General features: G+C 48.2%; 1 protein-coding gene across 2 annotated transcripts in view; it reads left to right on the plus strand.

Moving 5' to 3' along the window:
• Positions 1 to 24,658, plus strand: part of LOC116953181 (pappalysin-1-like) — a 126,495-nt gene that overhangs the window by 46,179 nt on the left and 55,658 nt on the right. For both annotated transcript variants that reach the window (XM_076074839.1, XM_076074840.1), the window contains exons 9-11: positions 2,679 to 2,807; positions 2,987 to 3,078; positions 17,740 to 17,936. In XM_076074839.1, the coding sequence (XP_075930954.1) occupies positions 2,679 to 2,807; positions 2,987 to 3,078; positions 17,740 to 17,936 (418 nt within the window). The remainder of the gene's footprint in view (positions 1 to 2,678; positions 2,808 to 2,986; positions 3,079 to 17,739; positions 17,937 to 24,658) is intronic.

Genomic DNA, 24,658 nt, shown 5'->3' on the forward strand with positions numbered 1-24,658 from the left:
GGCAGCGGTGTGAGCTGAGCAGTCGAAGCGGCTGCACCTCAACCGTTTGTAGGGCATTTCACATTGAACAATGAGCCCTTACTGGAAACCATCGAAGCCACTTTACAAGGACGGTGTTGCGAGTTTCAATGGAGCCCCGGCCACTCAGCGAAGTGACTCAAGAGCAAGGTCCCACAGCCACTCTGATTACCCATTAGGGGCCATCCATTGAGTACGTAAGCAAAAATCTGTCAAAACTTGACCCCTTCCCCCCTCCCTGTACGCACGCGGACTTTTTACACCCCCCCACCCCCAACTGCTTTCGTACGCCTGATGTACCCCCCTCCCCCCCCCCCGAATCCTATAGAACGGCCGATATTTAATCCACGCAGAAACGATCAAGGATTAATAATATTAACGTGTTTAAGCAAACAGACAGTCCACCGCCGGCTGCATTAAATAATTAAGTTACGTACCTTGGCTACTTATTTTGCTGAACTGCGTGATAACAGTCAGGGGTACGGTGGCATACAAGTGACACCTCTCCCACAGTCCCACTTCTCCCGGTTGTACTTGGTCTGACAGCTGGAGAAACTGAACTGTGGCTCATTTGAAGGCCAATGTAGACAAATTATCGAGGCTTCACCGCCCCCCCCCCCGTTTCCTATGCGGACATTGTGAGTAGACCCCCCATACGCATGCGTACGCATTTGGGTTAACCCCCCCTCCCCCCTCCATGCGCACGTACTTAATGGATGGCCCCTTACACTCGCCCGCTTTTGACGTAGGGAGGAGGCATGGCTTTGACCCAGGGCAAGCTCTCGAAAGACACCTACATCAGCAGCAGAAGGAGCGGCAGCATTAGCTTCAAGGCTTTCCCTGTCGTTGACCGTAGCCGTTTAAAAAAAAAACACACACACACCAAATAACCCTGAATGTGCTCAGTTTTTTTTTAATTACAGTTCCTGAACACAGGCCCAATGACGCAAAAATCGCCATGGCCCAAGCAACAAACAGCTCTGCTGTATTGGATGAAGGTGTAATGCATATGACTTGATACGTTTCTTGAACGTAAGGTTCTTTATCAAGAGAATTCCCAAGGGGAGCGTTTGGGCTGAGTGAGTGAGGGGATGAGTGGGTGAGTGCGCTGGTGTGACCGGCAGCGTGGTCGTTGAACACAGTATGGCCGAGATGAAACGGTCAGCGTCCGGTAGACTAATTCCTCAACATTTGTGGAAGAATCAATGAGTGAGGTTCACGTGAACAATACGTATGTAAGTTGAACTTCTTTCGCAGAGCACGTAGCCAACCGTGCTACTCAGGAGGTGCAGGGGAAAGGACAACAAACTAAACACACAAAAAACAGTTCTATATAAATGAGTGTTCAATCTAGATCATTTAAAAGTGCATAGCTCCAGTGGATTCCTGATATCGGAAGGAAGAGCGTTCCAGACAGCCGAGGAAGCGCATCTGAAAGCACGCGATGCGGTGACGTCTCTGTTCGACGGTTAGCCCAAAAGCCGTGGCGGTTTCCGCTCCTTGACGAGATCGGCGAGGGGTTGTGGTTCATTTGTGGCGAGCCTCGTTGTGTGTAACGAGTGCGACCTCATAACGCATTTCGTTCGGCAATCGGAAATAAGCGTGGTCGTAGCGATAGAAGAGTGGCCATGCAACAGTCTCGAGAGGTTCGTTTTCTTCGGAGGTTGGGGGCGGTGTGGCAGGCAGGAGTGGTTTCTGCAGTAAAGTTGCAGAAAGAAACCCGTATTATGTTCCTGGCTTTCAGCCCAGAATGGCTGTAACGCCAGGCACCTCCCACAACCTCGCATTGCCACCTGCCCCGGTTTGTTCAAGGATTGCCTCTCTTGAAACGAACTGTCCTGCAATATGCGTAGGTTTTCTGCCGACACGTCAAAGTTCCCGGCTTTCATCTTCCCAACCATACGTCCGAGTACGCTGAACATCTTTCGCACCGTACGTAGCCGACCATGCTAATCGGAGGCGCGGGGGAAGGACAACACACTAAACTAAACACAAAAATTGATTTTAAAGAAATGAGGTGGCAATTCTACCTCGGTGTCAGCAATTGGATGATACCAGGGGCAGCAGAGGGAGGTTCCAGGCCCCTAAGGACAGCAGAGGAGTAGGAATGACCTCCTGCACTTCAGAGGTTGGATCGCTGGAGCAGAGTGTGTGAGTAGGGTCACCGAGAGAGTGAGAGATGAGAGAAGAGAGGGAGGCATAAGCGAGATAATTTAGGATCCCCCCCCCAAAAAAATATAAAAGTCAAAGTGATTAACTACTCAAAGCAGCATTGCGGCTGTGCTCATATCCCGTTTACAGTTCTGAGCCAGTGGTGGAAATTCCACATTCCTATGGTGGAGGAAGACTTGTTCCATTGAGCAACCACTGTTCACTTCCCCACAAGGTGATACTGAAAACCCACAACGACAATCGTGTAAATTGATCGTGGATATATTTGGGGAGTCAATGGCTGGCAATGATGATTTGAAAACGAACAGGGTTTTGACCATTTAAAAAATAAAAGAACGTGACTTACAGTACAATAATTACCCCTTGCACCCTGAGTGTATGTCAGAAATCAGAAGCTTTATTTATACTGCACGTATGTTTAACTTATCTCGAACTGTACGTAGCCAGCCGTGCTAATCTAAGAGGTGTCACCGTGAATTTTGCGCTAGGGACGTGGAGGAGGGAGCTGTCTACTCCTACCAGGTTCGCGTTGTCTCTGGTTCGGGCTTCTCCGAGTTTTCACCTCCGCTCGTTCATCGGCACGGCGCGGCCTTCTGCGGTGACGGCACGGTGGACAGGTGAGCTTCGTCACCTCGGTTTTGGTATTCTAATTTGGTATTCTAATCTACGCCGTCTATCATCATCCGATCACCGACGTCGCGGACTCTGGCGACTGCGGGGTTCCAGGGCATGAGCCAACGCGTCTTGTGGGGGTGATTTTCACGGGAACGCCGGGCAACGCACCCTCCCTACTCAGGTCCGATGGAGAGGAATGCGACGATGGCGGGGTCCGTGATGGCGACGGCTGCTCCGCGTTCTGCCGCCTGGAGAAGGACTTCAACTGCGTGGGTACGTGACCGCGGGGGTGCTGCTCTTGTGCTTTCTCGACGGCAGCGGTTGGATAACCGCAGGCCCACGGCCTGGAAAGTGCGCCGAGGGTTTCATATGGCCCGTGGAAGCCGCTGGAGCGATGCATTTTTAAGTCTCGATTGAATACTAAATTTGGTTAGAAATGCTTTCTGTGCGTCTAGTTTGTTGTCCTTCCCGCGCACCTCCGTTGAGCGCGAATCGCTATGTACAGCGCGAAAGAAGTTCAACATGCACATGCATGGCCATCAGTGCCGCGAAATGGGTGGAGCAGGCGATGGCTGCATGTGTGGCCGAACAGTTGTGTTAACAAAGCAAGCAATGTCGGCTGGTGACTCACATTGCCCAAGGGTGCAAACAATATCTACTTGCCTACGTTCTTCGTGGCCACGCGAGGCCTATGATTTAAATTCAACACGGCCCACAGGTGATATGTATCTCTCACTGCAAGCATCTAAGCCACGCCAATCGGGCGCTAGAGGGAGGGAATGCATATTTTGGACTTGCCCTCGCATTAGATTACATTGCGTGGGTTCGACCATTGCATCAGCTTACCAGGTGCTCCGCTCACGATGGCCTTGACGCTCGCATAGTGGAGCAGATAAGTGAATTCTTTTTTTTTTAACAGGAATAATTTAAATTGTGATACAAGCATGAAACTTGCTCGAGGTATTCGCAACGGTGTTATTTTTCCAGAACAAAAAGAAAACACAGCCACCTGAGAACCAAAGCTTTTGATTTTGCGTCCAATTGTTTACATATTTCTTCGGCGGCTAACATTTCTGTTGGTGCTGGCCACCCACCGCCTCGTGTGCCGTGTTGGTCTTCAAAGGTGCTCACTAACAGCACGCGGATCGCTGTCTTTGTTCGTGGGGATGGGCGGTGGGTGGGTATGTGCATGGTACACGTATTTGGGGAGCGGTGGTGTAGCAGTTAGCGCGCTGCGCTATGAACCTGGTAACCCGGGTTCGATTCCCGCTCACGGTCAATACCGGTGATCTAAGGGAAGCCCCGGTCCTGGGCCTCCCTTAGGTCGACTCAGCCTCAAATGAATACCTGGTTCCGGTGTGTAAACATCGCCACTGGGGAGACAAAGGCGGTCGGGCGTGGTGCTGGTCACCCACCCCCTCTTGTACCGTTCCGGCCTTCATAGGTGCTCGCTAACAGCACTTGCCCCAACAGTCTGTTAAGGCTATTCGTTTTTTTGGTACACGTATTGCGTAGGTGTGCATTTGCGTGCGACCATGCATCTGTGCGCGCGCGCGCGTTTGTGCACGCGTTTGCACGTGCGCGATTATGCACGTGCGCGCGTACATTGGCACGTGAGTGTATGCATCTTCGTGTGCATATCCGTGCACGCATGTGATTGCGTGCATGGGTATGCACCTGGCCTGGCACAGGCGACCGTGATGATGTCACCGTCACTTAGTTGCGAATGGCGGGTATTGGTATAGACACGCACACACACGCACGCACGTGCGTGTACGTGTGTGTACGTGCGTGTGTGTGTGTGCATGTGCCCGCGCGCGTGTGTACGTGCGCGAAAACCGTGCACTCCCCAGAAATGCAATCAGAGAGAGTGGCTGGGGAAAAATGTGAATGTGGTCCTTGATCAGAATTGAGTTGGAAAAACGGAAAAGAGACTAATAAATAATGGTGGAGGGGGGGGGGGCATGGGGGAGAATAATGCTTCGACTGTGTGTGCAAGCTGCGATCACAATGGGGGGGGCACACTCAATCTACATAGAATACGTCATTGCCCGAGCCTTCCTTCTCTACACGAATGAACGCTGTGCGCACACGAGGTCACCTCCTTCCAAACCTGGACGAGTCGATGTCTCAATATCAGCGACCGAGGTGAGGGAGGGGGGGGGGGGAATGAGGATTGCCCATTGAGCACCACGGCCACGGACGTCGTTCGTTCCGTGCGTGCATTCTCACCCGGGAGATACCCCGGGATGGTTACGCACCGATTTGGCAAATTGCCCCAAAGTCGCAGCCGATATTATCGAATCTCACAGTCTAAAGCGGGGTTGCAACGCGGTTCGGTGCTTAGACTCGTGAGCACCAGGGATTTGCTCGGTGTTGTAGCTGTGTGTGTGCCTGCGAGGTGACCAGGAGATGGGAATGTAGAGTGTGTACCCCCCTCCCACCCCCCTACGTGTGTCTGACTTTTCTCCAGGCACTTCTGGTTTCCGTCCTAACGACAAACACTCAATTCATGACATTGGCCAAACATCGCAATGCAGGATCCTCCTGAAATAAAGAGTCTTCAGGCTGAGCGAGGCTTTCATGGCTAACACTTCGAAATTATTTGACACAGCTGGCATACACGGCGAAGTTGAAGATGCGGTTGGGTGGTTTAGAGATGGCAGCATTGAGTCGGCACTGCCGAGATCCTGGGATGGCATCTGGATTTAAGCCGCCGATGATTAAGCCGAGTTCTTAAGTGTCAGTTTAACACGTAGGCTTTCGCGACCAATATTATTCATAATAAAGGTTTTTGGGTTAGATCGCGTTTATTTATAAATGTGTCGTAACCCTCCACCACCCGACACGGCCAATCAGCAAAAGTGTCGCAAGTCGATGGCATTAACAACCATCAAATATGTATCTACGTCAAAAAAAACCCGCTCATGTTGAAGACATTTTTTTTTACTTAATATGGCTAAATTCCAGCTCCACGAAAAAACAATTACATCAGATTGACTTCCACACTGAGGAGCGGAAACTGCTCTGTGTGTAGTCAGGGCATTTGTGGGGCAAGTTTGCCGCGTGATGCGTCGATTAAAGAAGTGATCTCAGTAACAGTTTCTCCAGGGCCCTTCCACTTTCGCCCCTCCACGTTAAGAATCAACGTCACGCGTTTAGAGAATTTCGCTGCTATAAATGTCCACGTGATACGCCACTTCGTTGAGCTGTCACTTGTGGCCAGGTCGCTTATGGACAAAAAAGAGCTATATAAAGCTCGGTGGGTCTTACCTGGTAAAATAAAAAAAAATAGTTTAGTTAGTTCTGTGATTTCATTCCACAGCAGGCCATTCTATAACAGATGAAGCGTTACGCCCGATAAGAGCTGCAAACCGATGCTTTTATCTCGCGACGTAACGCCGATGAGCACAGTTGTGGAACAAAAATTTACAAAATACCTAAAGTTATTATGAAAAACAAACCAAAAAAACAATTACAGTCGAGTCAAATTACAATATGTTCCAATTGCCGTATGCGCGTGCTCCCTGGAGTGCTTTAGCTTGTATTTTCTGCGTTATCGACACCTCAACAGCGTCCTATGATCGTCGACCTGCTGCAACCTAGCGCCGCAAATGCGTCCATCGAGTTGGCAACAATCGAGGACGTGCTTCTGTTAAAAAAGGCCTTGTTAGGCCTGTCTACTGGAGAGGCAGGCAGCGTAGCATCTGCAATGAGTGCAGCACTCCCATTTCTCACGACCACTGTGATCTTAATACGGGCTACAAGGGTGTCATCGACGTTCGGAATACATGTTAGAACCGGTTCATCGCCACTTTCTTGCGTTATTGTGTTGCAAGACTGAATGCGACAGTTTAACAAAAAAAATGGATGGTTGTCATACAAAACACGCTGACGAAGAAGCCAAGGGGAAAACACCGTCAATTAGCCCCTCCTTAATCTTGGTTCTTTCGGTAAAGTCACGTAGGTAAAGAAAATAAAAAAATTAAATTAAATTAAATCACGACGTTTCTTTTTTTGCCTGCTTCAGCAATTGTTTCTTGCTGTGGTTGTCCCCGCCTGATGATGGACGCTTGTGTTGCGCCCGAAACGTCGTTATTTAATTTATTTATTTTATTTTCTTTACCTACGTGACTTTACCGAAAGAACCAAGAGTATGAATCCTTGCAGTCACGAAAACTTCAAATCTAGAATAGCGCCTCCTTCTGTAATGGCTCAAGGACCCTTGCTGCATGCAGCTGACCGCCACGTCGTGATACCGCAACCTGTTGTGTGATGTTAAGGTCCACGGCGATCGCACGCACGATCGTGATCATCGACGCTTCTTTTAACTTTTGATTTAGAGCTTTCGTGACTGCAAGGATTCATCTTCTTTGGTTCTTTCGGTAAAGTCACGTAGAATGAGAATAAAATAATAAATTGATAAAATAAAATAACACAATAATATTCTCACGACGTTTCGGCCACAACACAAGCGGCCTTCATCAGGTGAAGGGACGAGACTGTCACTCACTCCAGCGCTGTCCTACCAGACAGTCTCGTCCCTTCACCTGATGAAGGCCGCTTGTGTTGTGGCCGAAACGTCGTGAGAATATTATTGTGTTATTTTATTTTATCAATTTATTATTTTATTCTCATTCTACGTGACTTTACCGAAAGAACCAAAGAAGGCTTCTTTTAACCTTAAATACATATTTGATTCCTTGACAAAAAAAAAACTATTTACGCAAGAATCAATGAATAAAGTTCGCAATGATTGTTCAAGGTCTAAGAGGCCGTCATCCAGCAGTGGATTGACTATGGACTGTCAATTTATTATTTTATTCTCATTCTACGTGACTTTACCGAAAGAACCAAAGAAGGCTTCTTTTAACCTTAAATACATATTTGATTCCTTGACAAAAAAAAACTATTTACGCAAGAATCAATGAATAAAGTTCGCAATGATTGTTCAAGGTCTAAGAGGCCGTCATCCAGCAGTGGATTGACTATGGACTGTCAATTGTGTTATTCTCGGATACACTCATCCAGTCATAAAGTTCAGGGACATAGAGTGTGAGGGAATGGTAAAGCAGTGGCTAGCAACGCTGCACTTTAAATCCGGTGACCTGAGTTCGGCTCCCAGTGGTGACCAACAACAGTGGCAAGCTCTCTTTCACCAACCTCGCCGACCGCCAAGCATGGTGAAGCGTGGTAAAACAACACCCATGAGCAATGTCATCTAGCAGTGAATTTACCAAGGTTGCCAATCGTAATTATCTGTGTTTATTCCTGCCCGCACCAACACAAACTGAAGTAGCAGCTAGCTACACAGGTTCATTATAGGATCTAGTAAATCAATAAATAAATTAGCCCCCCCCCCCAAAAAAAAGAGCGATTTAATTTATTATTTTCTCAAATGTAATTTCCTTCCTCTGCCCACATCACCGCTCACAACAATAAACGACCCCTTTCATTTACCGCGCTCGGGAGCCGTAGATAGCACTAACGTAAGGTCTTCAAGGCGCGTTCCCCATGCGAACGCCTGCTTAGTCCCTGGTTCTGAATAATAGAGGGCAGTCTGCTACTCTCGCATGCAACAATAACCCATTCTACTGCCTCGCAAGACAGCAAGCACCACGTGGGCACGAGTACAGGTTGCCCCACTTCTACAGGGCAACCACTCCCGTCACCAACATTTTTCGCGCTTTGTTTCTCTCAGTCTCTTTCTGTGCCTCTGCGTCTTTTTTTTTGGCCTTGCCATGTTTTTGTTTTCCCATTGCATCTGTGTAATTAATAATATTTAATATCGTGCTCTGTCTCTCCCCTCTCTCTCTCTGCGTATCTACATGCACGTCACTGTGTCTGTATTCCACTGTGTCTAGATTTTCCTCTCTCTCTCTTTGTATCTGTCTCACTCCACGTCTTTTTTTCTGTTTATTTCAATGCCTCTCTCCTCGCTTTGTCTCTTTCTGTACTTCTTAATGTCTGGATCTCTCCGTGTCGACTTCACTCTCACCTCTCACTCCACGTCTCTCTATCTCTCCGTATGTGTCTCTCTGTATCTCTCCATGTCTCTCCTCATGTATCTATAGAACACCTCTTCTCCCCCCCCCCCTATCCGCACAATAACACCACTTAATAACCAACAGCTATGTAGATATGTTTTTTTTTCTTCTTCCAGAAATATATATTAGAAGAAAAAAAGCTATCACTCTGAGTGCAAGTGTGCGCCATGCGTGTGGCGCATCACCGCGGCTTGCCCAGGGTTTAATTAACAAAATGGAAAGCCGGACCAATTATTTTAAGGGGAATGCAAACAACTTAGGTGATATTTGTGCGCGCAAATGCCTGACACCCTCGTTTAAAGCGACGGCGGAGATTATGTAATTTGTATATCTAAGTACCCCTTACTCGGCGTGATTTAGGCACGCGCGTAAAAAAGCCCACTCACACAAGACACTCACGGAGTGAATAAAACATTTACAAGAGTCTTGGTTAAAAGCAAGTGCCGAGTGAGAGAGAGACGTGGTGTCACGGGGGACTGGGCTCTGCGAGTTCATCCGTAAGGCGCTCGCACGTGAGCCATGGATTTTGTTTGTTTGTTTTAAAATCACGGCTGCTGAGCACCAGGCCCAAATTTGGCAATTGGGGTCAGCAACAAACGGCCCTCGAAAAGGTCAAAGTGATTTGCCCCTCGAACGAGAATCGAGGGCAGCGGTGCTCATCTCTCACTTAAAGCCCTGGAGCCAGTGGTGGGCATTCCACATTACTACGACGGGGGCAAGTCTATACAGAGAACAACCCAATCTTGACTTACCCACAAAGTGGTAGGTATTTTATTGGCCCCAAAATGATGATGGGCTGACAATATCTAGCCAGGAAGTGAAATTGAAAATTTTCGTATTACGAGCTGCTCGCTCTACCATTGAGCCACGTGGCTGACCTGACTTAAAATACTTTGTGCGTTCATTGTTTGAAGCCAAGTCGTAATTATAATAATAACTTGGAAAAAGAGACGATGGGAGGGAATTGAAAAGTGGAACAGTGCAAAGGGATGAAGCGGATGGGGTTGCATCGCGAAACGCGGTTGAACCCAAGGTTTTTATTGAGACGAAACAATCTGCTGGACCGAGTCTTCGACATGTGTGGGAGGCATCAAGCGGGGGGAAATCCACGGGGGAAAAAGTCACCGTGGCAGTCACAACCGAAGAATGATATGAAGGCGATTCACTGCCGGTGCGTGAGCAAAGTGAATGCGCGAGTGCCTGGATCGGTGTTCACCCTAACTGCTTTGCGTCCGTCAAGTGCAATAAAGTAGGTACCGAGTGCTCCAGCCCAGATATGGCGACCACACTTTTCCCCACCTTCAGCAGATTCCGTCTACACGTAGATATCCAGGGCGCCAGCGCCTTTGTGCCTTCACTTATCCCAAGCCTTATATAAGCACCACGTTAAAGCCTGTACATTATCCGAGCGTGGAGGGATGTACGCGTGTTAGTCCTGCATTTGACAGATGGAATGATGGACGCTTGGATGAGAGGGCGTACACAGGTTAAAAGCATCATTCAAAGTGTTGGTTAAGGAGTTTACCGTGCTTAGGCAGAGGACGATTCGCGGATCAGCGTAACGCGTCAAGAGAGTGGGAACGTCCACCAGGGAGATGGAGCGGATGACATGAGTTCGTGTGCAGGTGCCAGGTGGACTATTACATCGCAGGATGGCGATAGTTGGACGCGGTTTGGAGATACCTACGTCCAGCAGGTTGATTTTTTTTTTAATTAGCGAATGCTAAGACTGCTGGACATCTGTGGAAAAGAGCTTTATAGCTCATCGGATTCCTCCCGTATAATTTAATATTCTGATTCAGAAAATATTCTGATTCTGATGCACGTGTTTTTTTTACACAGTTAGAGCACCAGATACACGTGATGTAATTCGTGAATGAGCCACTTCACACAATGTCGACGTCATCTGTTTACAGGAGCAGTGGATTCATTTCGTCTGATGATGATGCATCATCCACATTTTGATGTAGGACTCAAGTCATGAGGTCATTAAGCACAGTATTCCCATGATGTTGCGGACACATCACGAAACAACCCAACAAAAGGAGAATCATATGAACGTTATTTTCCGTTTAAGGCGGTGTTATTGATAAATGTGTTGAGTTTGATTTTATACTCCGATTTCAAGACTATTATAAGGCACTTGCTTATTTACAAAGTGTAGATAAAATAAAAATGCAGCACTCACTATATTTGTTGCTGGCACTGCCTGATAACAGAACTTTTAACAGTATAGTGGATTGGGGTTGTGAGGCGATGCCTCTCCTTCAGAGTGGCGAGATTGAGTGGCTTGTAGTTGGAGCTCACCCATTACACTATGGGACATTGCGATAACTTGGAAACTTTAAGGACATTGACAAGTGAATTAGTTTGAATTGACGTAGACTGCACGTGGTTTTGTAGTGAGTCGACGTTTGGAATCATTATAAACGTACAGTCAAAATATTGAACATAAACTGCTTGGAATGAAAATGCTCAAGTGAAAGTATAACTGGATGATGGGAAAAAAACAGGTCATGCCCATTGCTTTGTGAAACTAGTACTGTACTGTAATTTACATCAACTTTAGGGTCATAATCTTGCAAATATATTTAAAAAATGTGAGATCATTCAAATATGATGCCATATGTCGATTCAACAAATTGCATCAAAACGCAATATTTCATATCACTCCAGGTTTTAAAATAAAGTGTCATATTATTTGGCCGCCCAAAAATGTTGATTTTCATATTTCTCTGACTCTTGTGGAGTTACCAGTGACTATAAACTCACTGCATTTGAGAATGCAGTTTTACCCTTTCATGCATCATTCCCACTACGGTGGACTTCTATAATTCGCCGGACTGCGACGTAATTATACGAACAATGTTCAACGCAATCACGTTCGACCAAAACATTAAAAACAAAAATCATACATTAGCGGGCGCAGTTAGTCGATGGCCAGGTTGTGTGCGTCAAGGATGACGCGTGGGTGGGCGCCCATCTCCTCCAACACGTCTGGCCAAAGTGGAAGAGTAAACCAAATCGTTTGCTCGAGCAGAGGGCCCCTTCCGCCGGCAGTGGCACGATCAGCCAATTGCATGGCCGCACCTTCCCCTACTTTTGGGGGACAGCCCTGCCCTGCAATTCAAACTCGAGATCTCGTGTTGGCTCAGTGTCTCCGACCTAGACGTTTTAAGCCATCCCCTGTCGCCACCCCTCACCCCTTTACCGCCCGCCCCACCCTGCCCCCACCCCGTGACTCAACCAAGTCACTCAGTGCAACCAGAACGTAGACAATTGGAATAGCGCCGAAGGGCTCGCGAAATAATTGCCGCTGATCACGGAAGCTCACTAATGCGCGGACGCAATGCTCGTAATGATGATCCCTTTGGTCAACCGCTCAGGACACGTGTCTTTCTCTATGTCAAACAGGACCAAATGAGGACAAAAAAACCAATCACTTCCTTTTTTTTTGCAAAGTGCCGTTCATTTAAGGGATAATTGTGTATATATTAGCTCAACAACGGCAACCGCATAACAGGGATGACGTGTTGTGCTTGAGTCAACATTAATATTCCACAGTGGTCTTTATTATTCTGGCTTTTATGAATGCCAACGATTAAGTTACGTCAAGTAAACCCTCCTCCACACGCTTGACACGTGGAATTGAAAAATACAATTAAAATATATTTCTCTATGATGTATGCAATGTAAAGTTATTTCATTTTGGGGCAGGCCCAGAGACAGATGTCTAAATATTACATTCCAATGTGATTTAATGAGTTATTTCCCAGGGGTGCATAACAGTGCATGAAATGATCGATTAGGATCGATTTCTGGGTGGAGTGCTGGCACTGACTTTGATTTCTGGCCAGTGTTATCACGTATTTTTGTTCAAATTTTAGTTCTGTGAATTTAAATATGATTTAGCTTTTATTTACATGCCACAAACGCTGTTTTCAGGGGCGTATACAATTTTGCCCCTAGGTGTGGATAAAGAGGCGTATTGTTATTACAGTGACTTCAAAAGTAGTTCAGTGATATTATCTTCCAGGGACAATTCGCTGCAACAGGCTTGTGCGCTGCACACACTGCAATGGTTTCATAAGGAAATTTCTCGGCCTGATTACACGCGCCATAAGTCACCGCAATTGAAATAAAATGGGGAATTTTAAATCAAAACACACGCAACAGAATCATCCTGTTTTACCAAATAGTTAATACTTTATAAAGATGCACTGATGGTGATGTGGATGATAATTTGCGATGAACATTTCTGTATTTCTAAAAATCTAACTTTAAAGCATTGGTAAACAAGTAACTGAATCATTTAATTGCAAAGAATGCATTGTAAGAGCCACTGCATTGTCAAGAGTCTCTGCTCAAAAGGAGGTTGTAACAGCGCCCGGGACGGATACGGGAGCAGGTTGGCATTTCAACCATGGCACGTCTACACTCACTGGACTGGCATCCAGACGTGGGACAGCCGATATCCTATTATGTAAGCGGCAGATAAAAAAATCAATCACCTAACGTCCGTGGGTTACGGTTACTGAAACGCCACTGCCACTGGATCCGTCTGCACATAATTTTTTTTTCTCTCTCTCTCCCGTCTTTTTTGTTTGCCCCCTTTTTTTTTGCACGTGCGCGCGTGTGTGCGCGTGCTCGGTGTGCACGCGTGTGTGTATTTGTACGGGTTTGCACGACAACAACAAAAGGTAAAAGTGCACTCCTAGAATGCAGTCGCTCGCTTACGCCAATGATGGCCCGAAGGTACTCCACAACTCCAACAGAGGGCCCCTCGAGAGAGAGAGTATGTTGGCTTGCTCTTCCACACTGGCCACACATCTTGGAAGCGGTGGGAGTGGCCACACTTTACTCCACAGATCGACTAATTTTAGCGTGCCCACGAATACCACTGGGTGGATAGCAGCAGGACATTCACCGAATCGAACCGTCGGCTTCTGGATCGCAGGTTGCAGCGTGTGCGAAACATTCCACCCGCCGTGGCTGTCACACGTTACCGATCCTGCGTTTCAATTCCTATGATGATACGCGACTGTGGAACATCACAGCCAAGGGTGGGTCCGCGGGTTTGTTTTATTAGATTGGCGGTGGACAAGAGCCCTCCGAGGGCGAGGTTTTCGAAACGCTCGATTGCGCGCCCGCGCGTGGCACAAACGGACAAATCGAATTACCGGACCACAGTGGTCCTCCCCACAGTTCTCCGCTGCCCGTGGTGGTTGAATGAAAGCGCCCATTTTAGGCGTCACTCAAAAACAAAGGGCTGCTTGAGCGATTTTTTTTGGCCCGCGGAAGAGACATCCTGTACCCGGTAGCCGTGCCCCGTAATCTTCGTGCCCCAAGACCATGGTGAGCGGGGGGGGGGGGAAACCTTGAAATGGGAACATTATTAACCTGCTCTTTTCGTATTTTCACTTGAGTATCTCTGTGCTGATGTAAGACGATAGCTTCTTAAGTGATTGTGTGGTCCAGCTTAACGTGGAGCTAAAAACAAATTCTTTAACCGTGCGTGTGGACGCTGTTGTGGTTAGCGGCACACTTAACTTGCAATCTAGAGATCGCAGGTTAAATTATCTCCTGGCGTGGTAGTTGAAACTGTGATGCAAGCTTCTTACCTGCCGCCTCCCACCGCCTCTGCCAACCCAGTGATATCAATGGGTTCACCGCGTTGATATCGATCTGCAGGCCGTGTGCGGTGGGGTAAAGTGTGGGTTACTGCCACTTCTTCGAAGACGCCTGGCCAGCGTAGACGAGAAGGCCAAAAAGCTAAATGCAGAAAATAGCCTCGAGTGGGACTCTCTTGGAGGAGCTCCTTCTCGTGGAGGCCTTTCTGCCAAGGAACTTCAGGGCTATCCCTTTACCTGTGTAACGGTGAGCCCTGCGTGCATGTCTGGGGGGAGGTACTGCTTACTTGCCCTTAGCTCCTCCTCCTCCAGCCGTCCCGTTGTGTTAACATCGACGCGTTTTGCTGCGGAGGAATTCCCAAGGTGGTAAAAAACTTAAAAAAAATCCATCTGTTATTTTTGCACATTTTACGGATTTGCACCCAGCGGACTACATTTCCGAAAGCAGTCGATTATGTAGCAATAGTTTTTTTTTCTTAAATGTCCCACGAATAACAAACCACCGCTCCACCACCACCACCACCATCCCGTCCCTATCAAAACGGCGTTTACGACGGATTAACTTTTCTCGCAGATGCTCGTGCATTGTCGGGAGAACATTTTCTATGGGGAGTACAAAAGGTCATTCGCTCGTTCGGAAAAGGACCGATGGGTTTGTGATGGGGGGGGGGGGCGGGGTTTTTTTCTTCTTCACACTCCCCCTCGTTTGTCCCCCCCCCCTCCCCCACCAGGGGAACCTTTCTCATCGTCGCCCCATTGTGCCGCCAAGCGGCCTGCGTGAGGGGCGCACAATGAACGCGTCTCTGTTACGTCTAACATTTCCACGAATAACAATGGGCACCATTAAGCATTATTTGCAAGTAATTTAGGGAATGCGGTTTTTTTTTTTTACGTGTATGCATAACAGGAATTTAATTTACGAACGGTAGTTTTTTTTTTTCCCGAGTCAACAGTCCAAGTGATTTTAACAAGTTTGCCTTTCGCCGACGGAATATCCACAGTAAGGTGTTTTTTTGTTTGTTTGGGTTAGATCGCGTTAATATATAATGTGTCGTTGAATGCGCCACCACCCGACGCAGCCAATTAGTAAGCTTTGTCACGTAAACAAAACGTGCCAATTCGTTACTACTTCTGCAAACCGGTGTGTTGGTGAGTAAAGCCCACAACGAAGTGATTTCCTGGCTCAAATCGAGCACCAAGGCCTAGTCTTTGGGTCTTTCGGTAAAATCACGTAGAACAAAAAAATAACAAAAACTACGACGTTTCGATCGCAACACGAGCAATCGTCATTGCAATCGTCACTGCTTGTGTTGCGATCGAAACGTCGTAGTTTTTGTTATTTTTTTTTTGTTCTACGTGACTTTACCGAAAGACCAAAAGGATATGAATTCCTGCAGTCACGAAAGCTTTAAGTCAACACCAAGGCATAGGTGCTCATCTTCTGTGTGCAGCCCTGACCCAGTAGCAGACAGTTCCACGTTTCCTACGGCAGGGCCGAGACAACCGCACCTCCGATTAGCACGATTGGCCACGTAAATACACACAACCGATGTTTCTTTTGTCATTTTCCCAAGCATGAGAGGCATTGAAAGAGTCGAGAATTTAGATTGTAGATACTTATGATCTTACAGTGCTGGTGTGCTCCCCTTCTAATAGCGTGGGCTTTCACGTGGATTTTCCTGAGCTGGGAACTTTACCAGCCATGAGGCTCAGAGCTAGAGCGAGGAGCTCGCAATCGCAAAGTTGAGAGTTCAAGTGCAGGTGAAGTGTGTGTACTGACCACAACTCTACAGTGGCCTTTTGATAAGAGAGATTTGCGCCAGCCATAGGAATGTGGAATGTTTCAAAACTTGCTATACAGGGCTGTATACAGGAGATTTGCAACGGTGCTTCGATGCTCATTTGAGCCGGTAATTCACTTGTTTGTCCTGATAAAGTCTCATTGGACATCTGTGGAAAAGAGATTCACAGCTCATCGGATTTCTCCACGATAAATAAAGATTCTGATTCATTAGCAGGGGAGATAATGGAACACAGGGGACAGGCTTTGAATTACGTTTCGTAAATTAACGAGCCTTCATTAGTTACCCTTGGCTACACTGCGTGGATCCTCCAGGCTAGGTGCCTCACTAACTTGAAAATAATTTGCAGGTGGCCGGGTAGCTCAGAGCTCTGAGCAATGAGCTGGCATCGCTAAGATCCCGAGATAGAAGTCTGGGTTTTAGTCGCCCATGATGAAACAAGGTGATCAAGAATAGTGAGCTGATGGTCTCAGCGCGGTCACTAATGACTGAACAAAAACCCATCGTATTAATTGGCTTTCCCAATCAGCTCTACTTAACTTGGGGAAACCACGTGGCAGCAGCATCTCCTACCAGCAGGCAATACCCGTCTGTGAAACGTATAGCGCCTTCGTGATAGCCTTCCATTACCGTGCAACAAACGTTTATCTAATGCAGAGTGTGTGGGGAACGTGTACATCTTTGCATTTAAAAAATAAAAAAGGTCACTAACGCATTTCAGAAGCAGTTCTGTGAAATCCACTTGCAGGGGCTCTGCGTGACGCGTTCTGAACGTCCACTTCGTCTCACAATACGATACCGGTAGGACAGTTGGAACAAAAATTTACGGGTAAAAATTAATACGTAAAAAAAACATTACCTCTAAATTCTGCCAGGGTTTAGCGGCCGTACTGCTGTGAAGCTTTCCGATGCGTTTTCGGGCTGTACCGCGTGTGTCGTTCGGCGCGATGTCCGACGTTTCGCGGGACACATGCTGGGAGCTTCTGTTCGCGCTCATTGATGCTCCCAGCACACGCTGCACCATCATGCTAGACGACGCACGGAACAGCCTGAAAAAACAACGTGTGGCACAACATTGCCTGGTAATGCTGCCGCTGTTGCATTGGTAGTGGTCCACCAGCACAAATAACAAAAACTCTAAACGTTCCTTGTCAATAACAACAACTGTGTGGCCTTGTATGTTGAACTTCTTTCGCACCGTACATAGCCAACCGTGCTCATCGGAGGTGCATGGGGAAGGACAACAAACTAAACACAAAAAGCAGTTCTAAAGAAATGAGTTTTCAATCCAGATTTAAAAGCGCATGGCTCCCATTGGCTTCCTCACGTCGGAAGGAAGAGGGTGCCGTCAGCAATGTTTCGGGCAAAGTCTGCTCTTCGCAGCCTACACGGAGAGAGGCCAGCGGGACAAGACTGACATCAGAGAGCCCAGACCGTGCCGTGTTTTCCCACCAGGCTCGCCGAACGTGTGCTACGCGTACGCCGGCGACGGGCTGTGCGAAGAATTCGAGAAGGAGGGCAGCGGGCTGGACTGTGGGATATTCACGCCTCCGGGTCACGCGGATCAGTGGGTGTCCCAGGCCACGGCCTCCCACCAGGACAGCCTCCACTGCCCGGCCAGTGTCCTCGTGGGTCCTCCGGCCCTGTCAAAGGTAAGCAGTCGTCTTTTGCTTCGGGCAGTGACGGTAACCCAGTAGGGCAGCGGTCCTCATATTCTTTGGGTCCTTCAGTAAAGTCACGTAGATAGGTTCCACGAAAATAAGAAAAAAATCCGACGTTTCGATCGTAACACAAGCGGTCCATGCGCTGCGAAACGTCGTAGGTTTTTGTTATTTTCTTTGAACCTATCTACGTGACTTTACCGAAAGACCCAAAGAATATGAATTCCTGCAGCCACGAAAGCTTTACGTCAAGGGCAGTGGTCTTCACGAATTTTCACGGTGGGGGGGGGGGGCGGAGAGGGGGGAAAGTGGGGGTGCACTTTCGCCGATAAGACTTCAGTGCGAGGATCGCCACACTGCCTGCAAGACAAAATCATTCGCGTGTTTTGTATTATTGTAGGGGACCAAACGTCAGGGGTAGCACTGAAGGCCAACAGAGACCGCCAGTGGCCCACGGGCCTTGCAATGAAGAACGCTGCGATGAGATTTTGCTTTGTGAGTGAATGAGTTGGTGAGGTGGCCGCATATACTGTAGCTGTTGAAGCACAGCATCTACACACACAAATGGCAGTAGGCACAGTTTCTATTTCCGAAGGTTGGCATTCCACCCCTCTCCCTGCCAGGTATACCTTCACGCCCACAACACCATAGACACGCCTCGAGCAACGGCAGCAGATTAAATACGTAATTTTTTTTATTTATCCACTCAATTGTCTGTTCAGACACAAGTTCTGCATGTGCAGCAGGCAACCGAGGCTCGGGAAGTAGGGGAGTTGAGAGTGAGTGGCTGGGTGTTTTCACGACACGCACTCATCCAGATTAGTGGGCAAAACAAAAAACGATTGACGCACAAAGTGATATAATTGCGGCCTGCCCATTGGCTGAAGGGCAGAGAGCTGCACGTGCACTTGACCTGGCCACGCTGCGCCCCTTGAGGGGGCGAATGAGAATTTCCTGAGATGCTTTTTGCAGTCGTGCGTCATAGGATGGCGCGTGTCACTTGCGGCTCGCGTTTTTTTTGTTTTGGGGGTGTGTGGAGGTGGAGGAAGGGAGATGACAAAAACAACACGACCCCAGCGATCGGCTTGGCTTTGAAGGAGCCGGGGCTCGAAGCCACTCGAAATCCCGGTTCTCGTGTGCACGTGACCGTGCCTTGACCCGGTGTGTGCGTGTGTATGTGTGGGGAGCGGTAGTGTAGCGGTTAGCACGCTGCGCTACGAACCTGGCGACCCAGGTTCGATTCCCGCTCAAGGCCAACACCAGTGACGATTATCTGAACCGGTCCCGGGCCGCCCCCAGGGCGACTCAGCCTCAAATGAGTACCTGGTGCGGTGTGTAAACATCGCCACTGGGGAGACAAAGGCGGTCGGGCGTGGTGCTGGCCACCCACCCCCTCGTGTACCGTTCCGGCCTTCATAGGTGCTCGCTAACAGCACTTGCCCCTACAATCTGTTAAGGCTATACGGAGGATCTTTGTCTTTGGTGGTGGTGGTGTTTGTGTCGGCGGGCACACAACGGGTCCAATTCGGGTGCTTTCCGTGGGCGATGAGAAAAAAACACAAAGAAAACGCCGTCGCGAGAGGAGAACGCCCGCAGGCCCGGGGTGCGAGTTGATGATTCGAGGGCGGGTGCTCGCAAACAGCGGGGATAAAACGTCACGGATTAAAAAATATATATATTTGGCGATTTTGCGTTTGCAGCGGTGCACAAGCACACGCAACAACAATAACAACAAAAAACAACAAATTCATCGGGTGACATGTTGTACACATAGATGTACCGTGCAGAAGGGCTATTGCCCAAAACGCCACCTTAAGTGTTTCCTTTTAAAGCCACTGCTGTTGATAAACGCGTTGAGTTTTTGGTGATCTACGTTGAGGCAAACGCCGGGAAGGGGCACGTGGGGGCCTTCCAGGTGCGCCGGATTGTTGTTGTTGTTGTTTTATGTTGTTGTTGTTGTTGTCGCGCCCTTTAAGTCTGATTTCTCGTCGGTCGGAACGAGCGGCAACGCTACGTTTCATCGTTCCCCCCGGCTCGGCCCGGCTTTCCCCAGCCGAGGGCTAAGAAAAAGAAGGAGCAGGCCAAGTCAATTAACTAAAACGGTCACCACGGAGCCCATAAATCTACGAGGGGGGGGGGGCGGGTGGAGTGGGGGGGGGGGGATTGCGCCCCAGTCCTCGACCCGGCTTTGGGAAGCAAGGGAAGTGCTCAGTGCGAGACCAAGGAACAAAGATCTCTGCTTGCAGTGCAGGGCTGGCGTACGGAAGGGCGAGACGGTGGAGGTTTGGGGTGGGGGGTGATGTGGAGGTAAAGGGGCAGTCCTGAAATTGCTCCACTCAGGCCACCGCTGAACAAAGGGTCTCCTCTCGAGGGAGTTCTCAGAGAGAGATTTCTACTCCTCTGCCAGATTGGCTATCTGCATCTTGAAAGAGATATGTTAATAATAATAATAATAATGTTTTTTTATACAAATATAGTACGACAAAATAGTACGAAAAAAGAGCAATCATGTGGAAAGAAAATCATGAAGCATGAGACATTTGAATGGTACATCCGTTGACATCACTTCGGTAATAATTAATCACTTCACGTTGAGCCTGCACTCGTAAAGCAATGAGAATCGAAGAATATATTTTTTTACGTTGAAATTGCTTTCTTAAACCGCTGCCGGAAAAAAACATAAACGTCCTCCACTAGTCGGACAATTTCTACAGAGCCCCTTCAGAGGGTATGTGGGCCAACTCTTCCACGTTGGCCAGACATTTTGGAAGAGGTGGGAGTAACCCGCACGCAACCTGCCGATCGACTAACTACGGCAGAACCCATTTATTCCGCTGCTGCTGTTGGGTGAACAGAGGCGGCTGCGAGGGCTTTGTGGGATTTAAGAAATCTTTCCCAATTGCCTCGCAGGACGGAGCTCACGCATCGGCACCGACAACCTCCGTTGGAAAGTATCAGATTTCCGCACCCCTGATTAGCGCGGTTGGCTACGCACGGTGCGAACGGAGTTCAACTTACGTTGTTTTGTACACGGGCTTTCAAGAGACACTTAAAAGGCTTCAGCTCTTTCTTAAAGGCTTACCCTCTTTCGCCTGGCTTTCAAGTAACACTGAGCTTGGCTCCGTGCGTCTTGAGTCACGGTTAATTTATGATGTGTGTAAAATATTGTTTGCGTTACAAATCGCACTCAGTTTTATTATTCATCCACTAGTAGATTAACCATGTCTCGTAAATAAAAAAGATCTATGACACACAAAGGTCATCTACAGATTTCCTCGCTATCTAACAACCGCTCCGATTAGCACCTCCGATTAGCACGGTTGGCTACGTATGGTGCAAAAGAAGTTCAACATACAATATATTTCACACTTGGTTTTACCTTTGCTATTCAGGCACTGCTGGTGGGAGAGAGAAACCTCCCCCCCCCCGCCACCACCACCATAGGTTAAATGCGAAAAGCAAAGCTTCCTATTGATTTACTCTGCATTTGTGCAAAGCATTCCGTGTGGGCAAATTCTCCCTACCCCACCCCCCATCCACAACCTCCAGTGACCTTTAACACATTAATCAGAGGTCCTCTACTGGGCACTGGCCCCAACGCAGTTAATCCCAAGCCCGCTAAACCGTCGCCCCTTTTCCATAGAGGAGTCAGCCTGGGTGGCTTGGCCGCCTCTTTGCTTCCTGGGTGGCATTGCCCGTGGCTGATTCGGCCATCCTCTCTCCCCGTTGTCGTCAGGGCCACGCTACACAGCATTGCGACGTGGTTGTTGTTGCTGCCCGGTGCAGCGTGTGAGTGTGCGTGCGTGGCGGGTAGCGCCGCTGCCGGTGACCCAGGTTCGATTCCCGCTCAGGGCTAACACCAGTGACGATTATCTGAACCGGTCCCGGGCCGCCCCCCAGGGCGACTCAGCAATCAAATGAGTACCTGGTGCAGTGTGTAATCATCGTCACTGGGGAGACAAAGGCGGTCGGGCGTGATGCTGGCCACCCACCCCCTTGTGTGATGTTCCTGCCTTCATAGATGCTCACTGACAGCACTTGCCCCAACCGTTTGTTAAGGCTATATGGGGATGAGAATAGGTTTTTTTTTCTGGCAGATGTTAAAACACCAAACTGAAACCTGTTGCAAGGAATCATGTCTGCATTAACCACAATACTTGTGGTCAGAATGCAAACAGAAAAAAGGGGAAAAGCTATTCTCATATTTTGGTACTGGCAAAGGAGGTCACATGATGTAGCTATACGGAGATATTTGTTGTGTGTGTCAGTGGGGAACGGTAGTTTACGTGACAAACCTTACTAATTGGCTGTATCGGGTGGTGGCGGGTTTAACGACACATTGACACGTACGCAATCTAACCCCAAAAAAACCTCTATTAAGGATACTATTGGGATGATCGATGACAACTTTTTGTTAGGTATTAAATGGTTTTGTGTAGCACAAAATAGCAGTTTATTTACTTATTCGGTCAGTAATGCAAATGATATGTAACTGTACACAAGCGTTGAATTTAGATCAATGGAATGCACACAGCTGTACGTGCGAGACAGATAACAAACAGCCGAGGCATATTACGCAGTGAAATAGACGTTAAAATTAGCCAAATGAATAATCAGGCTATTGAACTGGATCGTGGCATTTCTTCAATATTGCTGGGGTGTGAATTGGCAACATAATTCATATATTTACACGTACGTGATGCTCAGTGAAACACCGCTGACATTCACATGATATGTCCGCTCGTCGCACAGCAATGCATTTAAAGACACATTCCCTTTAGCCGGGTTACACATTGGAGGCACGGGGCTTTAAAGTCATCCACAGACAACTTGCCCTTTCACCAACGAGTACTCGTGAAACTCACAGCCCCCAGCCGTTTGGCGATGAAAGACCACTCCTAACTACTGCTGCTGCTATTACGGAGGCAACGTTTTACAACGGTCTGAGTCAAGAGGGCCCACCGTGATCTGAAATCCCACCGGCGGTTACATCACTGCCTTGAAATAAACATGCAATAAAAAAACTGACCTCATCATAATTAAATTTCATACTCGCACACAGGGAAATGCACCGCAGAGGGTTAGAAATCTGCGGATAAAACTGATTTCCTCGCTGCCGTTTAAACACAAGCACGCGAGCTCACTTTCTCCCTCCCTCCTCCTCCGCCTTGACATGAATGGCACAAAGGAATGCTAAATAAATCCACCGTGTAATTGGAAGTGTGCTAATGATAATGGATGGATCACGTGCGCGCGTGTGCGTAGCGGGAGCGCGAGTGCAGCGGTTAGCGCGCGGTGCAATGCACTCGGTGACCCGAGTTCGATTCCCGCTCGCGGCAAACATCAGTGACGATTATCTGAACCGGTCCTGGGCATCCCCTCGGTCGACTCAGCCTTAAATGAGTACCTGGTGCGGTGTGTAAACGTCGTCACTCGAGAGACAAAGGCGGCCGGGCGTGATGCTGGCCACCCACCCCCTCGTGTGCCGTGCCGGCCTTCATAGGTGCTCACTAACAGCACTTGACCCAACAGTCAGTTCAGGCTACGGGGGGGGGGATCTTTATCTTAGTGGCGGGCTGCAATTGCATGACCGTGTTGAGGTTCCGTTTAACTTTTTTTTTACACAATGCTGGTGATAATTCACCCCCCCCCCGCCTCACCCCGTCACCCCCCAAAACAATCCTCTGCCCCTTCGATGCCTCCCTCCAGCAATGCAGTGAATCGTCACGATTCAGGGTTCCAAATACGACCCAAGAATCGCGAGATAATTGCCTGAGTTTTACCACCACCTCGTTTGTACTGCTGCGTTAATTCTTTGTTCTGGCCAATTTGTACAATAGCGACTCGTGCACCAATGCCAACGCAGTACAGAATCGCTCAATAATTATGCGTGCAGACCATTTGATGCAATCAATTTTACGCACGTGTCTCACGCAAGATTTTAATGCTTACATTAATTGCATCAACAACGCCGGCAAACAACGCCTAAAAACAATATAATTCAACAAATGGAATTCACAGTACAGTGTAGGCTTGTTTTTTTTGTTACATATAAAAAAACAACATGCCACAATTACACTTCACGTACGTCAGGTGAGCGAGGTGAAGTATGGTCAAACAGCACCCCAGGACTGGCACGGTCTTAGGGAGGCCCTCATCCAGCAGTGGGTTGACAAAAGGGCTGTAGATGCAGGTGTTTGGTGTGCTCATTCAAGAGCAGCATCTGAGACGGGTGTATAACCGACAGATACAAATCCTAACAGATATTGGGAAAGTTTTCTAATCCCGGGCGCTTGCCCGCATCAAACGTGCGCCTTAATCCAGACTGAGCCCTCTAACTGGATCAAAACCCAGCCTAATGTGCGGTTCATATAACCTGGATTAGGAAGCGATGGTGGATGGGATTAAGGGCTCGCAAAGAGGTTTTAAACCAGATTAATTTATTTAACAATATCCTTATTCGCCTAGCGCTTTCTGACATGGATAGACTCGGCGGGGATTAGAGCTTCTTGAGGACTCACTTTTTTTTTTCTTCAACCATGGCATCACGCGCCGAATTGCGGGTTTAAATGTTGGCGTCAAAACGTTTTGGCGCGCGAGGGAGGCGAAAACGCGTTAGTTGTGAAGTAGCGTCGCGAGCGGGAAGCGCTACGCCTACCAGCGAAGAGTTTGCGAGCGCCTCTCTAAAAGGACGATACGCGTGCATCATCGTT

The sequence above is a fragment of the Petromyzon marinus genome, chromosome 50 (genome assembly GCF_048934315.1).
Source record: "Petromyzon marinus isolate PM22_M1 ecotype Great Lakes invasive population chromosome 50, UKy_Petmar_22M1.pri1.0, whole genome shotgun sequence".
NCBI classification, from domain to species: Eukaryota; Metazoa; Chordata; class Hyperoartia; order Petromyzontiformes; family Petromyzontidae; genus Petromyzon; species Petromyzon marinus.